The sequence below is a fragment of the Neofelis nebulosa genome, chromosome 6, assembly GCF_028018385.1.
Source record: "Neofelis nebulosa isolate mNeoNeb1 chromosome 6, mNeoNeb1.pri, whole genome shotgun sequence".
Lineage (NCBI taxonomy): Eukaryota > Metazoa > Chordata > Mammalia > Carnivora > Felidae > Neofelis > Neofelis nebulosa.
The window spans coordinates 6,312,532-6,331,044 of record NC_080787.1 but is presented as its reverse complement, the minus strand read 5'-3'; the positions used below and the strand labels follow the sequence as shown (position 1 = coordinate 6,331,044).

Genomic DNA, 18,513 nt, shown 5'->3' with positions numbered 1-18,513 from the left:
CAGAGGAAGGCAGATTACGGAGAGGATATTTATAATACATTGTTTTGCTGGTAGAGGCTAGTAGGGCATTTTTAGTTGGTAAAATACTGGCATTATCTTAAAACTCTGGATGTGGAAATCATAGGCACATAGGTTCATAGCCATGAACCCACTCACCTGAAGGCAGTTAACACAATCAAGATGGGTGATTTTAAGTTAGCAGTTGTGACCTTGGAACCCAACTTAATGAACCCCAGACCAGAGTGGTTAAACAGGACTAAAAGTATAAATCGGAGCGCAAGCAGGCCAATAGCTAAGTGCACTTGTGAGGGCCTCTACTAACTTCCTAAAACACTAAAGCGCCCGGAAATGGTCGTTACCCACCGGTGAAACCAACCCACCAATAACCGTTACAGGGAAACAGTCCTTTTCAGCGTACATGTGGTGGCTCTGAAAAGAGCCTTTGGGAAGGAGTGACAGACCTTGTGCTCAGGCCCGCTCTCCGCGGATGCGGCGCGCCAGCTGGATGTCCTTGGGCATGATGGTGACGCGCTTGGCGTGGATGGCGCACAGGTTGGTGTCCTCGAAGAGCCCCACCAGGTAGGCCTCGCACGCCTCCTGCAGCGCCATCACGGCCGAGCTCTGGAAGCGCAGGTCGGTCTTGAAGTCCTGCGCGATCTCGCGCACCAGCCGCTGGAACGGCAGCTTGCGGATCAGCAGCTCGGTGGACTTCTGGTAGCGGCGGATCTCGCGCAGGGCCACCGTGCCGGGCCGGTAGCGGTGCGGCTTCTTGACGCCGCCGGTGGCCGGCGCGCTCTTGCGGGCCGCCTTGGTGGCCAGCTGCTTGCGCGGGGCCTTGCCGCCCGTCGACTTGCGCGCCGTCTGCTTCGTGCGAGCCATAGCTTGGACTTTGGATGCCAGTAAGAAAAGGAAGCCGGTTCCCTTTTATTTATAGTGAGAGTCAGAAGCTGATTGGACAAAAGGGGACCAGCCTACACAACCGGTAACCGGATTGGTTAAAGACTCGAAACTTTTATGGAGCGCCGAGTGTGCTGATGGTCTTGTCCACGACCTCAGTATGTATTTTTTGTCCGCTTTATATTAGCGATTTCCTGTAGAAATAAATGCAAGCTACATAAGAAACATGTTTTCACATTATATCCACATTAGAACAAAATAAACAAATTATTTTAAATATTTTGTTTAACCCAGTATTTCCAAAATCATTTCAACATGTAATCAGCAACTTAGATATTTTACATTCCTTTCTCCAAACTCTGCGGAATCCAGTGTGCATTTTACACGTACAGCACTTCTTAATTCAGACTAGCCACACGTCCCGTGATCACTAGACACAACTGGCTACCATTCTGGACAGCTCAATTCTATACCATCTCCCCTCAATTTTTTCTACTTTTTACATTTTGGGATTTGTTACTTTTCAACAAGGAAATTCTAACTTGCATGCAAACAATCCAGACTAGAAACTTCATAGGGAAACATTGTTCCACGAACTTCTCATTTTCAGAGAATACAAACCAATTCCATTGCAGCATACTTTGTTTTTCTGCTAATTTGGAAATTCAAAATTACGATACCTGTCGTTTTACTAACGGGGGAGGACAGACTGGCTTTGCAAAGGACATGAAGCATGGTGTGTAAATTAGCAGAATTACTCGTATTCCTGTCTTAAGGATTCTCTACTTCCCCACCACCAGTAACCTATGGTGGGTCTACCCGTCTGCATGTACATCCAGAAATTCTCACTCGAAAGTGGCAAGTCCATACGATAGATTCTTTGCATGACATGAAAAGTTAGAGGACGGATTTGAAAACTTTAGGACTAGAAAGGCCAACTTTTTACTCCATTACTTTTGCTTAACGCATTAAGTTGCGAGACTGATGACGTTTCAGAATGGTTATCAAAAACAAAAGGTACTTCGTGTACAGTTCTTCACAGGAAATTGTAGGTGGCTCTTAAAAGAGCCTTTGGTTTATGCGGGAGGCGTTGTGGCAAGTTAATCCAGGATTCTATTTGCCCTTGGCCTTGTGGTGGCTCTCGGTCTTCTTGGGCAGCAGCACGGCCTGGATGTTGGGCAGGACGCCGCCCTGCGCGATGGTGACGCGGCCCAGCAGCTTGTTGAGCTCCTCGTCGTTGCGGATGGCCAGCTGCAGGTGGCGCGGGATGATGCGCGTCTTCTTGTTGTCGCGGGCCGCGTTGCCCGCCAGCTCCAGGATCTCGGCCGTCAGGTACTCCAGCACGGCCGCCAGGTACACCGGCGCGCCGGCCCCGACCCGCTCGGCGTAGTTGCCCTTGCGGAGCAGGCGGTGCACGCGGCCCACCGGGAACTGCAGCCCGGCCCGCGACGAGCGCGTCTTGGCCTTGGCGCGAGCCTTGCCGCCCTGCTTCCCGCGTCCAGACATGACCACCTAAACACCCTGGAGGCACTTGGCGACACGAGCACACAACCAGCACTTTTTATAGCCCTGATTGGGCGCGAAAAAGAAGGCTTTGCATTGGCTAAGCTTGTGGCTTTATTTTCTCCAACGAGAATGCAGTTTTGGGAGTGTCGCGTTGTGATTGGGCAGAGCTAACTACTGACGTCATGTTGACTAGCCACCAATCAGACCCAGGACTGTAACTTACACCTTATTTGCATAAGGGTTTCTATATAAACCGGACAAGTTGCGTCTTACCCGCCCTAGAGTTTCGTTTTTCGCGAGCGCGTACGGTGTCGTCCCGGCCATGCCTGAGCCAGCCAAGTCCGCCCCCGCCCCGAAGAAGGGCTCGAAGAAGGCGGTGACCAAGGCGCAGAAGAAGGACGGCAAGAAGCGCAAGCGCAGCCGCAAAGAGAGCTACTCGGTGTACGTGTACAAGGTGCTGAAGCAGGTGCACCCCGACACCGGCATCTCGTCCAAGGCCATGGGCATCATGAACTCGTTCGTGAACGACATCTTCGAGCGCATCGCGGGCGAGGCGTCGCGCCTGGCGCATTACAACAAGCGCTCGACCATCACGTCCCGGGAGATCCAGACGGCCGTGCGCCTGCTGCTGCCCGGGGAGCTGGCCAAGCACGCCGTGTCCGAGGGCACCAAGGCCGTCACCAAGTACACCAGCTCCAAGTAAACTCGCTTTTCCCAGAAAGATCGGATTTTCCAGACCCATACCCCAAAGGCTCTTTTTAGAGCCATCCACGCCTTCTAAGAAAGAGCTTGTCGCTGCTAGCCTTGCTTAATGTAGAATTGGGTGTTGTATGTTCTCTCAGAAGTAAATAATTTATGAGAAACTGACATTCTTGTTAGGATTTGCCTCGAGCATTTTAGCATCAAATTTTGAAGTTGCTTTTTAGTATGAAGTCTTGTGTACTAAGAAAAAGCCAAAGAAGATATCACCTCGGCTTCCTAAGTTGGGCTGCAATACTACTCCGAGGTTCCTGTGGTGAACTATGTGCAACGTAGTGGTTTCTGGCTTCGACTTAAACTGTGCGTAGACCTACGCTAGTTTTCTCCGGCGTAAGAGGGAGAAGACAGGAACATGGGGTGTGGGTCTTCGTTGAAATGGCTGGTGCCATCTACGTGCCCCCAGACTCCCGTGATTCTACCTCCAGCTCCATCTTTTACTGCTTTATAGTTGGAAGGTAATGTTAATGTCAGGACAGCAGTGCTGATTGAAAACTTGGTGACTTAACGTCACCAGGCAGCGTAGTTCAGACTCTTCTATTTTCTAGTTCCTCACCTGGTCACCTCTGTCAGTTTACCCCACGAAGGCGTCCATACCGTGCCCCCCCCCCCCCCCGCCCCCTCGTAAAAGTATAAGCATTATTAAAGGGCCGTCAGTAAAGGTGTAACAAATACAGTTTGAAAAATAAATCTGAGCCCTTTCCCATCAGGCTAAATGAAGACTTGGAGAAGTTTCTTTCTTTTCCTTCTCCGCCTCTTCAATTCTCTTTAATATTCCCAGTAACTCAGTGTGTCTTTTTTATTTGTATCAAGTCCACCGTTCTTCACTCCTCCATGTATGCAGCAAATTGGTCTCCAGTGCCTAGTAGGTGCTAAGACACGTTCCTGCAATGAGAAAGTCCTAGCATCTCCAGAGGAAACAGAAGAAAATGCGGACTTGTGCAAATAAGCTGGGAAGTGAGCTAAGTGGAGCCTGCTGGGTGGGTAAGACCCTGCAGAGGGGAGGGAAGCCTGCTCCAGGCAGGTTGGTCTGAGCACCTAGCACACCTTTAGAGACTTTGGAAGCTACTTGAGAGTGGCTGGAGGCTGGGATGCCTGGAGATGAAGGTGGAAAGGCCAGCCGAAGGTGGGGCAGAAAACCTTAGTGTGAAGCCCTGCACACCTTGTCAAGAAACATAATGTTTATCTACTGGGAGAAATCAGACTGCAGAAATTGAAAATGTTGCAAGATGTAGGATTCTGAATCATTTTCCCGGTGGCCTAGGTGAGAACAGATTGAAAGGGAGTGAGATCCGGGTCAAAACGTTGGAAATACCAGCCAGGGGCGAGGTCGGGACTAAGGAGGCAGCAGTCAGAAGAGGAGGCCGGACGGGGAAAAGGAAGCAGAAAGGTCAGGCCTTGCTGCACACGGACGGAGTGACAGAAGGTGGCGGAGCACAGGCTGATGTCCAGCTTTCAACTGGAGCAACGTCAGTGCTCAAGAAAGGGGGCTCAGAAAGGGGACTTGGGAGGAGGAGAGGCTCGCCACGCTCATTCCCATCGGGTTCCAGACTCGCTGCCCCCAAATACGGCACCTTGGCCCTTGGCATATATTAATATCTTGAGCTTGAAAGAGTTTGAGAAACTAAAAAGCTGGAAGGTCGCTCGGACCCCCCTCCCCCCACCCCGCTCCGCCCTTTGACCCTGAGGCGGGAGAAGAGCCTCCCCAGGGAAAGGTGCCCTCCCTGCACCCAGAGGAAGGGAGGCCTTCTTGTCACCAGAGACAGGGAATTGGGGGCCAAAAGGCCATTTGAAAAAACCTTATTATTTCTTCAACTGACTACCCCAAGCCCAAATCCCTGTGTCTTGTCAATTCCTCACAAATTCTTTTTTCTAAAAGGTATGGAGGTTCCCCTGCGAGAGTCACTTTGAGACGTCCTGCTCTTGTGAAGGCTCTCATGTAGAATGGAAAAATTCAGTAAGATTTGGACCCTTTTTTTCCCTGTTTTTCTGTCTCATGTTGGTTTAATTCTTAGCCAGAGATCCGAAGAAGATTGAGAATTCTCTATTTCCCTACATTTCATTCAGCAAATATTTATTGCCCGATACTAGGAGCCTGGTCCCGTTCTAAGCCCAGCAATGTGACAGTGACCTGGTTCAGAACAAGTCTCAAAATGCCCCTTTGACAAGTGGACTATTTGGCACAAGAACTAAAGCCAATCAACAACCTCACAGGCCAAGAAAAACTTTTGCCCCTCCCTTAACTGCCTTAAAAGATTTCGATAAGGGTTGATAACAGGGAGAGCTATTACCAAACAGAACGTTTAATGTGGAAAGATGTTGCGAGGCCAGGCAAACATCTGATTAACCAAACAGCGGCTCTTATCTTCCTGTGATTGGCCCTCCTCCCCTTTGCAGCCCCCGGTCCCCATCCCATCCCTCAGCCAGGGAGGGGGACTCAGCCTCGACTGCCTGACTGCCTTGGAGTCTCTTATTTTTTACAGGGCTTCTGTACTTATGAAATCAAATTTGGTTTTTTCCCCCGTTAATCTCTTTTATGCCATTTCAATTAGTGGACCAGCCAATGAACCATGAAAGGAATAAAGGGAAAATTTCCAGTTCCTACAATGTACAAAATGACGAGCTCTTTCTTTTAAAGATGTCAATTTTTCTGCCCCAGTTAATAAGTGCAATGCAGTGATGTGAAAACTTCCAAAAGGGGTTCATTTTTCCTTTAAACCTGAAACAAGATCCACTATTTTGCAGGGGAGCAGAATATACCAACTCAAACTATGTCGCTTTGGTATTTTATCAGTGATGGTAAACTCACATGCACAACAGTTATCGCTGGCACAGGTGAATGTGATAAGAATTTTGTGGAAAGTGTAGTAATATTAATCAAACACCACAAAATCTGCATCCTTTCTGACAAAGCATTTCAACTCTAGGTTATCCTCAGGTTTATGTATAAATCTCCTTTAAAATTGAAAAAAAAAAAAAAGAAAGCACATTATGTTAAGTACTAGAACATTTGTTTAAAATGTATCATAGAAACTGCTTATGATGGAATATTACACAGATATAAAAATAATCACTTTTTTCACCTTCAGTCATGTAACTTTTCCAAAGTTCCAAGTGAAAATAGATTTCCTTTGGCAAAGGAAACTGATTAAAATATAGAACAGAATAGACTTTTTGGTAATAGTTCTGTCAGGGAGGGAAAATATCCTGTCCGTTTCTAGGTCCTTCTAGCTAGGCTAAGAATCAAATTGACATGAAACAGATTAACAGGAGAAAATCACATATAATAGTGTACGTACAGAGAATCCACACAGACATGACATTTCAAAGACAGTCCAGCAAAATGAGGCATATGTCAGGCTGAACTAAGGAAGGGACAGGGGTCTGGGACTTCAAAGGGAAGGAATGCACTGCTGAAGAGTTTGGTTAACCAATGTCTGCCGATCCACTCAGTGGGGCATCGAGAGGACTCTGATCAAACAGGCCTTGCCGGGTCCCTGCCCATCTTCTATACGTAATTCAGAATATAGTTATCGACTGTGAAAGCTCGCTTCCTGGAGCAGGTCCTCTATGCAATTTCTTTTTATTTAGTTGTGGAGGAGGTAAAAAGCTTTCCTGAATTTGCTGGATTTTAATAACCTTCACGCCAGACTGGCCCATCTTAGTGGCCTGCCCTTGCCCCCACAGTTCCAAGTATGAATCACTGTTAAATGTGACACATCGATCAGTGGGGAAAAGAATGCTTTTAAACATCTGGTTTATTAAGGATTTACTAGAGAATTGGTTAAAGTGTACTATAGAGAATTCTTAAGGAAGAATACCACGTGGATATTAAAAACATCTTTTTTCTCTTTAGAGAGAGGAAATTGACTAAAAATATAATCAGCATAAAGAAGTTCCACAATCCCTATGCACGGGCACTGTGTAAATTTTCTTTGAAAAAAATATGTGCATATATCTGTTCACCAAAATATCAAAGTAGCCAGTAGTCGTAAGTGCTCTCTGTATCCTGGGGTAAGAGCTTGCTAGTTTATTGCTTGTCCTTTTTTTTTTTTTTTTTTTTTTTTTTGCATTTTTCATAACATTCAAAAGCAATTTTTAAAGTTTTAACACGTGGTCACAAAAGGTACTAGGTATAGAACAAAACAGCACAAGGAAACCGAAGGTTTTTTTTTTTTTTTTTTTTTTTTTTTTTTTGGTCAGACTTCCCTCCCCCACTGGGTGGCACTTCGCGGCTTCCTTAGGTTCTCAGTTCGGTCCGCCAGCGGATATATAAAAGCCCGCAGCTCTGGAGACGTGACAGGGTTTTGTGGAGTCTTTCTTGTCGGCATGTCTGGTCGCGGCAAAGGCGGGAAGGGCCTGGGCAAGGGGGGCGCCAAGCGCCACCGCAAGGTGCTGCGCGACAACATCCAGGGCATCACCAAGCCCGCCATCCGGCGGCTGGCCCGGCGCGGCGGCGTCAAGCGCATCTCCGGCCTCATCTACGAGGAGACCCGCGGGGTGCTCAAGGTGTTCCTGGAGAACGTGATCCGGGACGCCGTCACCTACACGGAGCACGCCAAACGCAAGACGGTCACGGCCATGGACGTGGTGTACGCGCTCAAGCGCCAGGGCCGCACCCTCTACGGCTTCGGGGGCTGAGCTCCAGGTTCCCGGCTTCCGGGGCTCTGCACCCACGTCCCGCCCTGTCTACAAACAAAAGGCCCTTTTCAGGGCTCCCCCCACTCACAGAGGAGCCGTGACGCTGGTTTGACGCTCGCTGGTCCGCGTCCCGCACGGGTCGCTCCCTCTCCTGTTGCAAACCAACAACGAACCTTTCCGCCTGGCTTGGGGTCTTAGCTGCGAATTCGCTCGAGGAAGCAGGTCGTGTGAAGAGGCTTCTGAGGCCTGCGGTGGACACAACTTCCTTTTTGAGGCTTAACTGTGGGCCTGCTGGGGAGACCCCCTCCTGTGATCGGCCCCTTGCCAGAAGTCCTGCAGAGTCCGCTTGGCAGAGTTGAAAAAGTTTTCAGACTTAGGGAAGTTTTTATTCTAAGAAAGGTGGCAATCTATTAAGTTTGTAATTGAGGGCTCCGTCCCCTCTAAATGTCACCTGTCAATCAGGTCCGTGGTGTCTAAGTCTGGAGGGGCCATTAATGTCCTATTGTTCGCCATCACTTACTTCCCACGAAGAGTAGACAGCTTTTAAAAGTTAACGCTAAATGTGTTTTTGTATGTTTTAAGGGCAAGGATCCTAATCGGCGCTCGTTCAGCGTTAATTTATGACGTACAAATGGTGGATGTAACACATGGAAAATGTACTTTTAACTCGTGGGAAAATGTCAGCTTTGGCACCAGCAAGTGGGCCCACGTGAACTTTGGACATAAAGACGAATCTCTCTAAGCATGTAAAACAAACAAAATATTGTGGAAGTTAAGACGTAAATGTCCTGTTGTCTAACTTTGCTTACTGAAGTGATGCGAGGTGGTGAAACGTCTAAACAGAGTCGTTATAGAAGCATCACTTGGTTGTGAGAGCAGGTTCAGTTCTAACTCTTTCCTGGGCCTCAGTTTTTTCACCTACACGGTTAGGAGGAGGAGGAAGAGGAGACCTCACTCAAAGGATTATTTTGAGGACTGAGTTGCTAATGCCAAGTGCTTGAATCCTGCCTGCCACACAGCGCTGTGTGAAGCACTTAATCATTTACACTCCGTCACTAATCGCACCTCATTTTGTGACCTCCGGGTGTGAGCAACTTTTCTTGAACAAGCACATTCCAGTAGAGATCCAGCCACATTAATAGGAGACACTATAGTCTCGTAGGGAGCCATGCATAATACTCTGGTGCATGTTTTTTTCCAAACAACTTTGCAAATGTCGGAGATATTCTATTTATTTATTTACGGAGTAGAATTTCGTGTTTCATTACTTACATATAACACCCAGTGCTCATCCCAACAAGTGTCCTCCTTAAGGCCCATCACCCATCTCACCCATCCCCCACCCAATGGAGGTATTCTCTTCATTATTCTTACAATGTATACTTGTTCATTTGTACTCATTCTGGGTTTATGCCTTGCTGGCCTCAAAATACACCACCAGACAAGCTGTCCTGTGGCCCAGAAAGACTCGGACCAAATTTAAATGCTGGGGATGCTTGTGTGTGTGTGTGTGTGTGTGTGTGTGTGTGTGTGTGTGTTTTGTTTGTTTGTTTGTTTTTAATACATTTGAGTACATAGCCTGAGACAGGGGGAAAGACGTGTGGTAAGTTAAGGCTTGGGTAAGGGCATGAGGAGATAGATGGACCACAGCAGCTGAATCATTGGTCATGTATTTAGTTACCTTTCTCTCTGCCACATACAGCCTTTCTTCTTGAAGACTACAGCCCAAGTTGGGACAAGTAGTTCCTCAAATGGAAGGCGCCCGGAGCCAATGACAGGGAGCTAATCTGTGGAAGACAGACGGTTATTCCTGGTCACAGCTGATGCTTACTAGTTCATCTGCCTAATGGGCATGGGCTTCATTTGTGTATCTTAGGCAAAGGACGTGTGGGGCCAGGATGGACATCACCTGAGGGTGACTGAATCAAGGTACTACGTGTTCCAAATATATATAGTGTACCACGAATATTTAGTGCCTCACGTATCTCATGCATATTTAGTGTCTGGTGTTTCAAGTATAAAAGTGCCTCATGAATATTACATGTCTCTTGGTCCTTTACCCCTTCTTTATATCCTTAATACATACACACTCCACTTTCTAGGTATTTATCTATACTTAAGACAGAAGTTTCATCCATCACATTTGTTTCTCTAGCAGTATTGAATATCTGCAAATAGTAGAGAAATACACACTTTGAAATGTTTAGGGAACCAACATCAAGGCTTTTTATCAACTGTGACCAGACCATTAGACAGGTATCTTATGATGAAGTATTTTAAATTTTATCTTTTGTCTTACTTGGTCTGTTTGAATGATGGTTTGAAAAGGGGATAAAGGAAAGGCCTACTTGTTTTAAGAAGGATCAATTAGTTCTAAGCCTATACCAACCACATTATAATAACCGCATTCCTTGGATTCCTTGGATTCCTAGCATTTTGTATAAAATCCAACCATTATTCTGTGAAGTTCTGTAGAGAGAGCCAATCAATATATAACCTATTTTCAACAGAGTCAATAGTTTTAAGATTCCTGACAATCTACCAGGAGTTCTTTTAATAGAATATTTTTTTAAAATTTGAGGAATCCATTTGAAAAAGACAGCAATTACAAGTATAAGAGGACTTTAGTAAGGGAATTTTAGCCACAACCAAATCAGTTCATTCAGTCCTAACTAATTAACTCTTATTTTGCTGATCTTGGGTTAAGTACCCTGCTTCTAATACGGCTTGGAAAATCTTAAATCAGTCCCAGGGTAGAGTCTGACAGGTATCTGGTACAATTATTTATTAAAGTTCTTTTGATGCTTCTTCTGTAAAACTCAATTTCAGATCTGTATTTTGTAGCATGGGCCTGTAGAGAACAGCATAAGGAAAAATAGTAACCATCCATTGATGACTAGAGAATGTCTGGTTAATTTATTATATTAATCAGTGTTATCATTATGGAATAGGATAGAATCCTCTATTTAGGTATGATACTGTGAATACGGAGATTGATAAACCTCCAGGAACCTTCTGATATTTCCCGGAAAGTATCTGTTATTTTTTTTGCCATGGCGTTGATATCTAGGAACAAAGTCTGTTGGTAGTTTTGTGTGGTTATTGTATATAAATATAAATATGTTCTATCCAACTTAAGTAAAATTGTTAAACATTTATATTAAAAATATTTCATCTGGGGGGCGCCTGGGTGGCGCAGTCGGTTAAGCGTCCGACTTCAACTCAGGTCACGATCTCGCGGTCTGTGAGTTGGAGCCCCGCGTCGGGCTCTGGGCTGACCGCTCAGAGCCTGGAGCTGCTTCGGATTCTGTGTCTCCCTCTCTCTGCCCCTCCCCCGTTCATGCTCTGTCTCTCTCTGTCTCAAAAATAAATAAGCGTTAACAACATTAAAAAAAAAAATATTTCATCTGGTTAACTTAGGAATGTATAGTTTATTTTTGATTTGCCCTCTTTTTTCCTATTACACGATATATAAGAAAAGAGTTCTCACAATTGTATATTGCTAATTACAAAGTACATCTTTTCTCATAAAATGAGAAAATACGTGTGGCCTCCTGGCCACGTGGGAAACTACAAGAGGAGTTTAGATACAAGTAATACCTTCAGAGTTTCATTATTCAAAATTTGGGGCCTGGATTTATGAAAGGTAATATCAAGAAATTTTGAATGTTTCTTTAAATCAGGCTATGAACATAAGCCATGGATTTCTGAAGACAAGTACTAGAATATTAACTATAAAAATAACAAATGTACAGAATACTTAAGGATTTTTTTTTTTAGTTGTTTATTTTTAAGAACTGAGAGACTGTTACCAGAATTATTCAAGAAATCAGTGGAAAGCCGCAAACAGACAATAGACCTTCAGAAGGTGTTGGGGAAATATAATCAAAACCAAATTCTCCCGACAGACAATCTCCTACTGGAATAGGAAAGACAAAAGGAAATCTCATTCAAAACACTGTGGGTTTTGCAATTTAGAGTCATATGTTAGCGGAAGTTAGCGCAAGTATTCCCAGGAAAATGAGAGATCACAATCATTAAGAAAGACCGCACTGTATTTCCGAGATGCATCCAGGGCCCTGAGTTGGGAGAAGGCCAGGTGCATATTTAGTATTTGACCTTACAAAGGTTAACTCTTGGTGACGCACGGGCAAATGTTTAAAGTTTTTAATTTCAGCTTTAGGGGGAAAAATATCTATCTATCTATCTATCTATCTATCTATCATCTATCTATCTATCTATCTATCTATTTATCTATATCTATATCTAATATCTCAATCACTGTTTACTTTTTCTATATACCTGTGGGAATTACTACTTCGGCCTGTGTATATGCACTGGCCAAGCTTTCTACCAACATCCAGATTTTCACCTTTGGCTTTGGGTTTCTTTCTCTACTTGCTAAGATCTGGTCTGGAGGAATATTAAGACCTACTTTGAATTTAGGTCTGGATTCATGTCCTAACCCCTTGTTTGATTCCTTTTCCACTCTTCCACTCCCAAGATCCCTGCAGTAGCTCCTCTGGGTTTAGGGTCTGCCTTGTTTTGTCACCCTAACATTTCTGCAATGCAACCTTGTTTCCTTTGTTACTTAGTTGAGATGCCTTCCAATTGCGTCCCACCCTCAGCACCCCTCTGTGGGGGATTAGCCTGCAAGTCTTCTACCAACTACCGGTCTCCACACTGGGTGGAAACCAGGATCCGAGCCAGGGGGCCAACCACGTGCTGCATGCATCAGAAAGGGGGCAAGGAAGGACGGCTCGTCACTACTGCTGCTCTCCAGTCCCCTTAGCACGCACTGGTTTCTCGAGCAGAGGACATAGGGCAGCAGAATAAAGGCCACTAAACAGGAACTAAACTTGAAAGCGTCGAGAATCCTAAACGCACCAAATCACGAATTCAGCGCGGAGACGCGGAGTCCGTCTCGTTTGTCTCAACCCTGACACATGTACACCGTCTGGACAGAAAAAATCGTCCCACTTCCTTCCAACTGCGGCCATACCGAAGCTCCTAGTGCAGCATTAAACCCCCAAACGCCAAACTTAAACGTTAAACAACACCAAGCGCGTTTGCTAAATACACTGATGCCCAAGGAAAATGCGGGCAGTTGGCATTAAGACTTAACTAGTCTGGACACGTAAGGAATAGGAGTGCAAAGGCCAGAATAGGAGTTAACACAACAAAGCCAGAAAACACACAGCGAAACCCGCGTCACGGCTCCTTCGCTGAGAGGATGGGGGCCCTGAAAAGGGCCTTTTCTGTGCTTGGGGAGGTCGTGGCGGGTCCCGGGCGCTCAGCCCCCGAAGCCGTAGAGGGTGCGGCCCTGGCGCTTGAGCGCGTACACCACGTCCATAGCCGTGACCGTCTTGCGTTTGGCGTGCTCCGTGTAGGTGACGGCGTCCCGGATCACGTTCTCCAGGAACACCTTGAGCACCCCGCGGGTCTCCTCGTAGATGAGGCCGGAGATGCGCTTGACGCCGCCGCGCCGGGCCAGCCGCCGGATGGCGGGCTTGGTGATGCCCTGGATGTTGTCGCGCAGCACCTTGCGGTGGCGCTTGGCGCCCCCCTTGCCCAGGCCCTTCCCGCCTTTGCCGCGACCAGACATAGCTGCCCAGATGTGCTACGTAAGTCTCAGCAATAGCTCCACGGGCCCGACCGGCGTTATTATAAGCAGTCGTCGGACCTGATTGAGAACTGAACGCGCGGGCGGGAACCGAGGCGCCTTGACCACACGCCGGGCTCCGCCCCTCTCTGGGTTGAGAGCCAATGGCGGTGTGGGGGAGGGAACGGAGTGAGGAGTTTCACTTTTAAGCTCTAGATTTCTCTGAAACCGTTGATATTTGTATCTGAAATTATATCTTCCCGTGAGAATGTTCACAGGGGCTGATTTTTTTTTTTTATACGCAAGTGCTGTACTTTCTCCTTCGGAAGGGGATGATTGGGAAGGGTACCCTAGGACGCCACCCCAAAATAGGAATGGGGAGCTCAGGCACACCTTCCCCAAACATGCCCCGTGGTTGTGAACGGTACGGTATACGCCGCCCGCACATAGGCCTGTCTGACATAAGGGCTATTTCTGAGCAGTTTAGAGAAATACCAGACGCAGGAGAATCTCTAAAACCAGAGGAGAACTCACACTTTCTTAAGGGGAATTTCACATTTATGAAGGAGATCTCAATCGGTGTCTCCCTCTCTGTGCCAGAAAGAGAAGGACGACTAGATCAGCACAGAAACTTGTCCATGGAGAAAGCCCGGCCTTGATTCTGCAGAACAACCTTGCCTTGTTTACTATCCTTTTCCTGGGAGCCCATAACTGGCTCCCTGTGCACGCCCCTCCCGCATGACATCTTTTGTCTTTAGTGGAAGATCGTATGTAAGGGGGTGGCTTGGGCCTTTTCAGGTGTTCTCCTCAGTTTTTCAGACTATCTCCCAGGAATACATGACGTGTATGTCATTAAACTTCTGCTTGTTTTCTCTGGTTACTCAGCCTTTGCTATGGCAGGGGGCTTGGGGGACGGGGAGGGGGGGGACGTACAGAACCTAGCAGGGTAGAGGGTTAGTTATTTTTCCTCCCCTACAGTGTTCTTTTGTATTACATCGATGTTTTACATTGCAGTTGCATTAGAGGGCCTAATTTGCCATGACAGGTCTCATGGTTTCTTTTCAAAAAGTTCTGATCTAGTCTCACAAGGTTCCTTTCATGGGCAACTTTAGAATCATTGTAGTAGTTTCGGGGGGAAAAATCCCTTTAAGATTTTGATCACAATTGCATTAACTGTCAATTCACTGGAGTGCAATTAAAGCCCTACAAAAATGACGTACTTCTATCCATAAACTTACCGCTTGCAGTTTTTTTTAAAGCCTTTTAATTTTCAACGACTAAAATGAAAATTTGGTTTTCATATAAGACTTAAAATAGAATATTCTTCGCATACTTTGGATTTTATTTCTTAAAAACAAGTACAAGATCATACTCTGAAATTTTGACACCAATATAATTTTGTAAACTACTGTAACTAACGTCACCCATTGTTTAAGTGTGTGTTTTAGGAACCGGTTAATAGTTAAAAAAAAAAAAAAAAAAAACAACTGCGGTTGAAATTGTATCTTCTCTACTGATTGGGTTTTGGTCACTTGCTTATGCTTTCTAAATCTTTGTTCATGTACAGAATGGGATTGGGATAGTAACAGTAATCACCTCAAAAACAGTGTAAGAATTAATGAAGATAATTTATGCAAAATACTGCATCTATATGGCATGCTTCTATTTAATATAACAAGTAATTTTTATTTTTAGTACCAAATTTAAAATATTTTATATTTACTTTATACTTTAAAATAGTTTTACCTTAATACACATGAATTTAAAACATTGTACATGATATACACAATGTTAAATAACTAACAATTATTTTTACTACATATTATGTTATTAACAGAGTCTATGTTTATTTTAATATGTATTATATTATGTGGGGGAAGGGCGAAATATTTCCTTTCTTCCCTTGCTAATCTAATAATTAAATTGATATGAGACAGATTAACAGGAATGAAACAAACCATATGTATGGGAGTCTCATAAAAATACAGCCCCCACAGGTGCCTGGGTAGCTCAGTCTGCTAAGTGTCCGACTTCGGCTCTGGTCGTGATCTCACGGTTTGTGGGTTCGAGCCCCGCGTCGGGCTCTGTGCTGACAGCGCAGAGCATGGATCCTGCTTCCATTCTGTGTCTCCTTCTCTCTCTGCCCCTCTACTGCTCACACTCTCTCTCTCTCAAAAAATAAATAAACACACACACACACACACACACACACACACACACACAAATAGAGCACCCAGGTAATGAGGCTTATATAACATATAGAACTAAGGAAAAGGGAAAGGGTCTGTCTAGAGGTTTAAAAGGAAGGAAGACCATTCACAGGAAGGAGAGAGAAGGTGTTTGGAAAATAAAGGTTGCCCTGTCATGCAGATACATTTCCCAGGATAAAAATATCTCTCAAAAAATAAAATAAAATAATAAAAGGTATCTCTGGTAGTACCTTTTCCTGGTACAGGCCCCCTTTCCAATGTAAATTTAGGCAGGTAAGGAGGAACATAAGAGGTTTTCCTGAATCTGCTAGGTTTTGATTGCTGTTAGCTCAAAATAATCCTTAGGTCAAAGAGATATATTTTGGGCTGGAGAAATCTGCTGTCCCTCAAAAGATTTTTTATGGACATTTATTTTGGTCAAAATATATTTTTAATAGTTATTACCCTAAACAAAATGAACATGTTACTTTTTTCCTCTGTTTTCATTTCTATATATGTATGTACATCTTCATCAAGTATTCTGTTTTGAAATAACTTCTTTTTTAAAATTTTTTTAATGTTTATTTTTAAGAGAGAGAGAGAGAGAGAGAGACAGAGCATGAGTGGGGGAGGGGCAGAGAGAGAGGGAGACAGAATCTGAAGCAGGCTCCAGGCTCTGAGCTGTCAGCACAGAGCCCGACGCAGGGCTCAAACCCACGAGCTGTGAGCTCATGACCTGAGCTGAAGTCAGATGCTTAACCGAGTCACCCAGGCGCCCCTGTTTTGAACTAACTTCTAATCAGTGTTTTAACAGCTAAAAATGTAAGTGAAGGATGATCGCAGCAGAGGGTCCATTGCTACTCCCTCTTCACCAAAGCCCTGTCTCTTGAGATGCTACCACTGCACCAGGAAAACCAATATTTTCATGTAGACAACTTCAATAGTAAGCATATAGAAAAATCTGGAAGCCGAGAGATTTATAAAAACCACACAAAAGCAACCCTAGGGGAAAGTCACTGAAGCCTCAGAAGTTTGTACTGGTTGGCGGATCCCTAATTCTCTGCCCTTGGTGTTCGCGCCCCAGCCTGCATCCCTGCCTTCCTCCAAGCTGCTGGGGCCCCTGATCACTTGAGCTGTTTCATTATTCCACCACGTAACTCATATTCATCGACAGCAGTAGCATTTATTTAAATGTGAGATTGTTGGTAGATTGGGGGAGGAGGCAGGAGGCCGATCAAGTACAGCCTCTTTCCAGATAAATACCATGAACTGAAAAAGGCAATTTACGTCTTTCCGACTGGTCTTTGCTCCTTGGACCCGTCTCATCTTTACGCTGCCTCCACTTAGATTGACTCCAGTTCCTCCATGGGATCTCTTTTTTATTTACCTTTCCATCTCTCTTTTTTTTTTGTTGTTTTTTGCTTTTATTTTATACCACGTACCTATGTTATAAGGATTTTTATTATTATAAAATTGACACAATTTATTGACTATATTTTGTGGGGTTGTCATTGTGTCATTTGTGTTTAGGAAGACACAAATATGAATAAAACCCAGTCTCCACTCTAAGGGACTTTGTAAACTGATGGGTGAGATACACGGGAAATCTAACACGGGAAGAGGTGCTTTCAGAATCTGCAGAGATAGAAATTAATGGAGAGACCAACGCCAGAAAGAAAGCTTAAACACTGCTTTCCTCTGTGTCAATTATACTTCAATTGCTTAATAAAAGTTTCCATAAATGTTCTGCCACTAAAATTGAACTTTACCTCCTATGAAAATGATTTTACAGTATAAACTATGAAGTTGTCATCAGTCCTTCTGGATCTGATTGCAATTACAAATATCTGAGTTATTTCATCAAGAGTTTTTGAAGGTTTTGTTCTATTTTTTAGAAAGAAGTTTTTAATTTTTTTTGATTATATAAATAATAATAGTGATGAAGTTTTGGGGTGGGGGGGGTAGTGGCATCCAGAGACGATGGCCAAGAAAGAATGTTGAAGACGTCTTGGGTGCAAAAAGGTGATTTTATTAAAGCACAGGGACAGGACCCCGGGCAGGAAGAGCTGTCCTGACAGGTAGAGTAAGTCTCTAAGGTATTTTGGAAGCAAAGTTTCCAGGACCTTGAGGGGGTAGCTGTTGCTAAGGGAACGCCATTTATTATCATTTAGTAAAACCTCAGTCATGAGACCCTTTAGATGTATGGGGGTCTCTTATGGGGGGCCATAAGCTTGGAGTAGGATTACCAGCATATATCTTGGGGCAGTTGAGATAAACTTACAAGATCCTTAAAGTTGGGATAATGTAAAGCCAAGGTTCCCTTTTTCCCCCAGCAAAGTGCCATCATGGAGGCAGCTGAACTCCTAGAGGGAGGTCACTCTGCTGGTTTCAAGGACTTGCCAATGGCTGTAGGCAGTAAGGGAATTTAAGTTTTCATTTGCCTTAGTTTCCCACAGCACCATGGCCAGCGCTGACACCCCTTTCCTTCGTTCTTGGGCGGTCAGGGGTGTCTGAGGAATATCACACATGTCCCACCTGGGGCGGGGGTGTGTGCTAGCTTGTGCTTTGCCTCTCAGTCGTCCTCATGCTCCCTCATCAATAGTACGCACTTTATCCAATGACCTTGGAGCTATAGGCAACTAACAAAAAACTCAGTTAACATGGAATTATAAGCAATAGTGTATCACGCTTGAATATATTTTACTTAAAACAAAAATGTGTATTTATTTGCCAATTATTTGATTATGGGTTCCTTGGTTTGATAAATCAAAACCATGCGAATAACATAATTTTAATAACAATTTAACAATGTAGTCGTTCTTGTGAGAAATACAAACAATGCAAGAAAGCAATTACTAGCGATTTGATCTGTTAAGGGCGGACAAAACTTGTCCTTTCTTTCCTTCTAGGTTCTCTGGCTGG

At 44.8% G+C, this 18,513-nt stretch overlaps 5 protein-coding genes across 5 annotated transcripts; 2 read left to right on the top strand and 3 right to left on the bottom strand.

Annotated features, from left to right (window-relative positions):
• Window positions 1-228: 228 nt before the first annotated feature.
• On the bottom strand, window positions 229-1,181 carry LOC131513624 (histone H3.1). Its single transcript, XM_058732748.1, has one exon. It carries the CDS (start codon window positions 877-879, stop codon window positions 469-471), a length of 411 nt encoding a protein of 136 aa, XP_058588731.1. The 5' UTR covers window positions 880-1,181; the 3' UTR covers window positions 229-468.
• A 762-nt stretch (window positions 1,182-1,943) lies between these two features.
• On the bottom strand, window positions 1,944-2,428 carry LOC131513625 (histone H2A type 1-E). The gene has a single exon (XM_058732749.1). The coding sequence runs from the start codon at window positions 2,401-2,403 to the stop codon at window positions 2,011-2,013; it is 393 nt and encodes a 130-aa protein (XP_058588732.1). The 5' UTR covers window positions 2,404-2,428; the 3' UTR covers window positions 1,944-2,010.
• A 278-nt stretch (window positions 2,429-2,706) lies between these two features.
• On the top strand, window positions 2,707-3,167 carry LOC131513630 (histone H2B type 1-C/E/F/G/I). Its single transcript, XM_058732753.1, has one exon. It carries the CDS (start codon window positions 2,726-2,728, stop codon window positions 3,104-3,106), a length of 381 nt encoding a protein of 126 aa, XP_058588736.1. The 5' UTR covers window positions 2,707-2,725; the 3' UTR covers window positions 3,107-3,167.
• Window positions 3,168-7,451: 4,284 nt separating this feature from the next.
• On the top strand, window positions 7,452-8,723 carry LOC131513633 (histone H4). Its single transcript, XM_058732757.1, has one exon. The coding sequence runs from the start codon at window positions 7,489-7,491 to the stop codon at window positions 7,798-7,800; it is 312 nt and encodes a 103-aa protein (XP_058588740.1). The 5' UTR covers window positions 7,452-7,488; the 3' UTR covers window positions 7,801-8,723.
• A 3,306-nt stretch (window positions 8,724-12,029) lies between these two features.
• LOC131513632 (histone H4) lies at window positions 12,030-13,445 on the bottom strand. The gene has a single exon (XM_058732756.1). The coding sequence runs from the start codon at window positions 13,403-13,405 to the stop codon at window positions 13,094-13,096; it is 312 nt and encodes a 103-aa protein (XP_058588739.1). The 5' UTR covers window positions 13,406-13,445; the 3' UTR covers window positions 12,030-13,093.
• Window positions 13,446-18,513: the final 5,068 nt, after the last annotated feature.

Excerpts from the sequence above, each read along its gene's own strand:
- LOC131513624 (XM_058732748.1), bottom strand. The coding sequence starts at position 879 with ATGGCTCGCACGAAGCAGACGGCGCGCAAGTCGACGGGCGGCAAGGCC.
- LOC131513625 (XM_058732749.1), bottom strand. The coding sequence starts at position 2,403 with ATGTCTGGACGCGGGAAGCAGGGCGGCAAGGCTCGCGCCAAGGCCAAG.
- LOC131513630 (XM_058732753.1), top strand. The coding sequence starts at position 2,726 with ATGCCTGAGCCAGCCAAGTCCGCCCCCGCCCCGAAGAAGGGCTCGAAG.
- LOC131513633 (XM_058732757.1), top strand. The coding sequence starts at position 7,489 with ATGTCTGGTCGCGGCAAAGGCGGGAAGGGCCTGGGCAAGGGGGGCGCC.
- LOC131513632 (XM_058732756.1), bottom strand. The coding sequence starts at position 13,405 with ATGTCTGGTCGCGGCAAAGGCGGGAAGGGCCTGGGCAAGGGGGGCGCC.